Below are 4,633 nucleotides of genomic sequence, written 5' to 3' on the forward strand. Positions count from 1 at the left end.
GTGAGGTCAAAGTTGATTGAATCAGGTTCAGGTCGAAACAGGTTCAGGTAAACCTGACCTGTTCCGAGCCTTAGACAGGATTTTCCGTTGTTGTTTTCCCGTCGTTACCAATACAAAAACTATTGAGAAGTTCAGACAGTCAATGGATCTGACCCATCCAATAGGTAGGACCTAGTTATTCCAGTCTGTACAAGGACGATTCAACTTGCTTCTGACAAAACACCCAATTTGTTGGCACAGTTTCAACTGAGATTCATGCTGCTTTTGTCGAAACACTCAATGTTATTTCAGTTTGAAGAAAGAAGATTCAAGTTGTTCTGACGACAGCGTGTGCAAAGAAAAATGAACTGTTGCAAGACTGTATGGGTGCCTCTGCACCCCTGTGCGAAAAGTGTATTTCAGACATTTTAGTGTAATTGGTACGGAGCAACTGTAAATAGATAACAAGATAAGAAAAACCCGAGCTGAAATTTCATTGAAAATTGCTTGTGAAATTACAACATCAGTCACCTATACATCATGTGTGAAAATTCAAATGACATGCAAATGACCATATGTGTGTAAATTACCAAAAATATCAGACACACACATTTCGTCTCAGCAACTAGTTCATCAAATTAGGCGGATTTCATCGGTTTATCGTCAAACTCACATCGAAATGTATACTTCGTGCATCATATTTATTGCTGCTGTCTCAACGGTAACCGCTCTTTCATTTGACTGTCGATTCGTCGAAGTAATGTGGATGGGAATCGGAATGAACTACCAGTGCCAAACGAAACCATTCAACGTCGAGTCAACAGAATATTTAACGAACGCAACCGGTATCCACATGGAAAATAAAACTAACGACGACGTAGTTGCCATTCACATTTCCAACTGCACGGATCTCACTTACATTCCTAAAGGACTCTTACACATTTTTCCAAATCTAATTGGAATTTATTTGTAGGGTTGTGGTATAGCAGCACTCAGCGGAACAGAGTTAGTGGAATATCCAACATTAAAGTTGTTTGCTTTGGAATTGAGTCCGCTGGATTACGTTCCAGGTAACTTTTTCGCACAAAATCCGGACGTATTTTTCGTGAGCTTTAATGACAATGACATTAAGTCGACTGGCCGGAATTTGTTGAGTAATTTGGACAAGTTGTCGGAGATTTATTTCGAGAATAATACTTGCATCGATGCCAAAGCAACGACAATGCAAATGGTTACTGAATTCAAACAAAAATTAAATCAAAAGTGTTCACTTGCCAGTGAAATGTTCAATTCAGTAACATTGCAAATCTTGCTACTAAGTGTTCTGGCTTATCTTGGACATTACTCTTGCATCAATAAGTTGTAAATTGTACGAAGAGATAGTATTGATAGACCGGTTAGATTTTTAGATTAAATTGTGTGGACGTACGAACTTAAAATTTTACTGATATCGTCCAATGAAATGATGTGGTTGGTGTTTTATTTACTTGACAAGACATTTGATTCATTTAGCTACGGAACGGCAATGGAAGATTTTCAAAAATTTTACCTCGTTTTCATCTTGTAACATGTAAAGTGTACGTATCTGTTACAGACGGTCGACTTTAGACACTTTCGTACGTAGCCTAAATATTGAGTGAAATTAGTCGTCTGAGACTGATACGTAAACGACTGCATCGCCATATAAAAGACACCAGTAAAAGTTTCGCTGTGTAACCTTTCACTTCACATACATTCATCTGTTATCGGTAACGACGACAAAAATAATGGCAAGCTCTGCGTGATATGGCCATTTATATAGCAAAGTGCATGTTTAAAAAAATTGAAGTACAAGATTTGAAATCAACAGATTAAAAATACTTCGATCGATGGAACTAATAGGCCTGATTATAATACTGGTAATATGCTTGCCGCGCCATCTGTAACAGGTTAAGAAGAGCCAAATAAAATGTTTGATATCCTCTGTTGTCCTGTTCTATTATGCATGAGCAGAAATATGTTAAAACATGAAATTGATTTATGGATTTCTTAACCATTTTCCTACTTCAAATCTGAGCTAGTTCTACTTGAACTCTTGTTCTCCATTGAATCTGTTAAAAGCTCTAGTGTTTCAATCATTTACCTCTCAATTTTATGAATTTTATGGTCTGGAAACGATTCAGAAGATACTGTGCTAATCTTAGTTCAATACTCACCGTTGTCTCACGGTTCACCTCAGCTACGATAAAGTTTAATGGAAATGAACTTAAAATGTGGTTGGTGATCTCAATAGAGTGACCTTTCAGCAGGGCCGTACCTACTAAGGGACTAAGGGACGTAGCTACTAAATTCTATATAGAATTTTTTTTTCTGGTCTTGAACCCTGAAGTTCGTGTCTAGCGACGGCCATGCCTTCAGAAAAACAGGTATCCGTAGTTGTCGGTGTGATCATTTCCCAAAGAACTTTTGGCCAGAGTAAAGTTAACCAGGCAGGAGCGCTCATTTGACTTGGGACCTGAATAATCTAGTAGCCCCATATTTTTTGCTAATAAAATTTTTCAATTTATGTCAGTGTTCATTTGAGTTCATTTTCATCTCGTGTATTAGGTCCCTTAAGTGTCCATTCCACTCAACAAAAATTACTCTGTGAGAGAGCCGTGAGAGAGGAAGCTGTCAAATAAACAAAGAAAAAACTGAAAAAAATCATTTTTGTCTCTCACACGGAGTACTTTTTTGGTAAGAGGAAACTAAGCATTATTTGACGTTTCGAAAATGAACCGCTACTGCCTGGTTTATTTTACTCTGCCGTGGTTCAGCGTTACCTATGTGAGAAACAGATCAATTGTACGGACCGCGGAGGAAACTAGTCCACAAAATGTTATTGGACCACAGACCCCAAAAAAACCACTTATCAAAACTGGTCCGGAACAACTTCAGATCTTCAAAACAGAAAATTTGCGAGTTGCGGTACATTGGACCATTCTCATCTTTGCAAAAAAAGGGTTCATTGTCGCTGTTTATGAAGAGTAAGTATAATGTTCTCAAAAAATCATAAAGGCCCGTTAAAACGTTTTACATCCACTGCTGTCACGTTCTAAACGTAACTCATAACTGTCATCGATAACGACGAAGAAAGTTAGCAATAAAATCTAGCACGCGTTCTCTTATGTGTTTAACAGATTATGTTAAAAATGATGAAGTAAAAGATTCAAAATTCACTTTTACACTGGATTGCCAATTGATTTGTGGATGTCCTCTTAATATTCAGGGAATTCGGGAAATACATTTCGTAAAGCTAGAACCGGTTTCTTTCTCTAACTTTGCGCCACTTGCCATTTTAAATGAGTACAATTACAGCTATAGGTGCAAATTGAAGTCGTGTTCTCCATTCACACATTGGTCTAGGGTCACATTTACGGTGACTTGGTACGCCACTAGTTCAACACTCAATGAGTATTACTCATCATTGACTTGCATTGGAATAAACAGATTAAATTTAGCCAATGCTGAATACCACGAAAATATACTTTTTATTTGTCGATTAGCTGGCACATTAAGTTTACTAATTAACAACATGAAACTGGATTCCCCCTGTGTACTGCCATCATTTAACATCTTCACTCTCTCTTAATATCAAAAATATTTAACTATCTACATAATCGTAATACGACAGCATGTACCAAGAAGGAATTGCTTCACAAAACGAATGGATTACTTCAATTAAATGCCAACAATTTAGAAAATTTGTAAAATCAGATCAACAGTCACTTAAAACCTAAGCGAATCCCATCCACTCATCCAAATACTTGACGAAACCTTTCGCATTCCCTTTCGGGTACGGTTTCAATTCGGTGACATCCATTCCGTCCAATGTTGTTGCCAGAGTTTGTGGAACGCAGTAGAACAAGTAGCCATCGCTGGACAATTTTTGCGCTAATTCCAATTGATGATTGTCCATTAATTTCTCGTTGACCACAACGATAAGTGGTTTTCCAGCATTCAGCACTTCGATACAACTACCAGCACCCGCATGACTTATCACCAAATCGGCTGATTTCACATCCGGCAATATTGTTGGCTTCAAGGCGTAAACCTCAATTTCGAATTCCTTAGACAATAGCTGAACTGCTTGATCATCAATTTTTCCCTGGCCAATTTGCATGGTGATTTTCTTGCATTTGAATTTGTGAAATGATTGGATGATCTCTTCAGTTAATATCGTTTGGATTAGAGCATCGAATTGGGTTGTACCGACGGTAATGAATATATTTTCAAATATCATTTTGCGGTGGAATGCGAAAGTTTAAAGCGTAGTTTTTGAGTTTCTTTTGTAAATAAACACCAAGGCACACAAACGACCATTTGACATAAATATATTTTTCCCATACTTGACATTTATATGTCAAAGTTTAAGAAAAAAAAAATCAACTGGGAACATTGCCTGTAGAAATGTAGGTGCATTGTAGTACCAAATTTGAATATTTTTTAAAAATTATAAAAATTCCATCAAAGTCTTTCAGTGAAAAATCAAACAGTCTAAGGTGCAGAGGTCATGAATAATAAAGACGTTCAAGACAAATGACATTCATTGAGTTTAATGTTCGTGACGTAACTCTTAAAGACATATAAAAATTGTAACTTGTTGAGATTTCCTAATCCTAGTACATATGTACGT

General features: G+C 37.0%; 1 protein-coding gene across 1 annotated transcript; it reads right to left on the bottom strand.

Annotated features, from left to right (window-relative positions):
• Positions 1–3,465: 3,465 nt before the first annotated feature.
• On the bottom strand, positions 3,466–4,336 carry LOC119067547 (UDP-N-acetylglucosamine transferase subunit ALG13 homolog). Its single transcript, XM_037170612.1, has one exon. The coding sequence runs from the start codon at positions 4,238–4,240 to the stop codon at positions 3,734–3,736; it is 507 nt and encodes a 168-aa protein (XP_037026507.1). The 5' UTR covers positions 4,241–4,336; the 3' UTR covers positions 3,466–3,733.
• Between the last annotated feature and the right edge of the window lie 297 nt (positions 4,337–4,633).

This window comes from Bradysia coprophila, assembly GCF_014529535.1.
Source record: "Bradysia coprophila strain Holo2 chromosome X unlocalized genomic scaffold, BU_Bcop_v1 contig_12, whole genome shotgun sequence".
NCBI lineage: Eukaryota > Metazoa > Arthropoda > Insecta > Diptera > Sciaridae > Bradysia > Bradysia coprophila.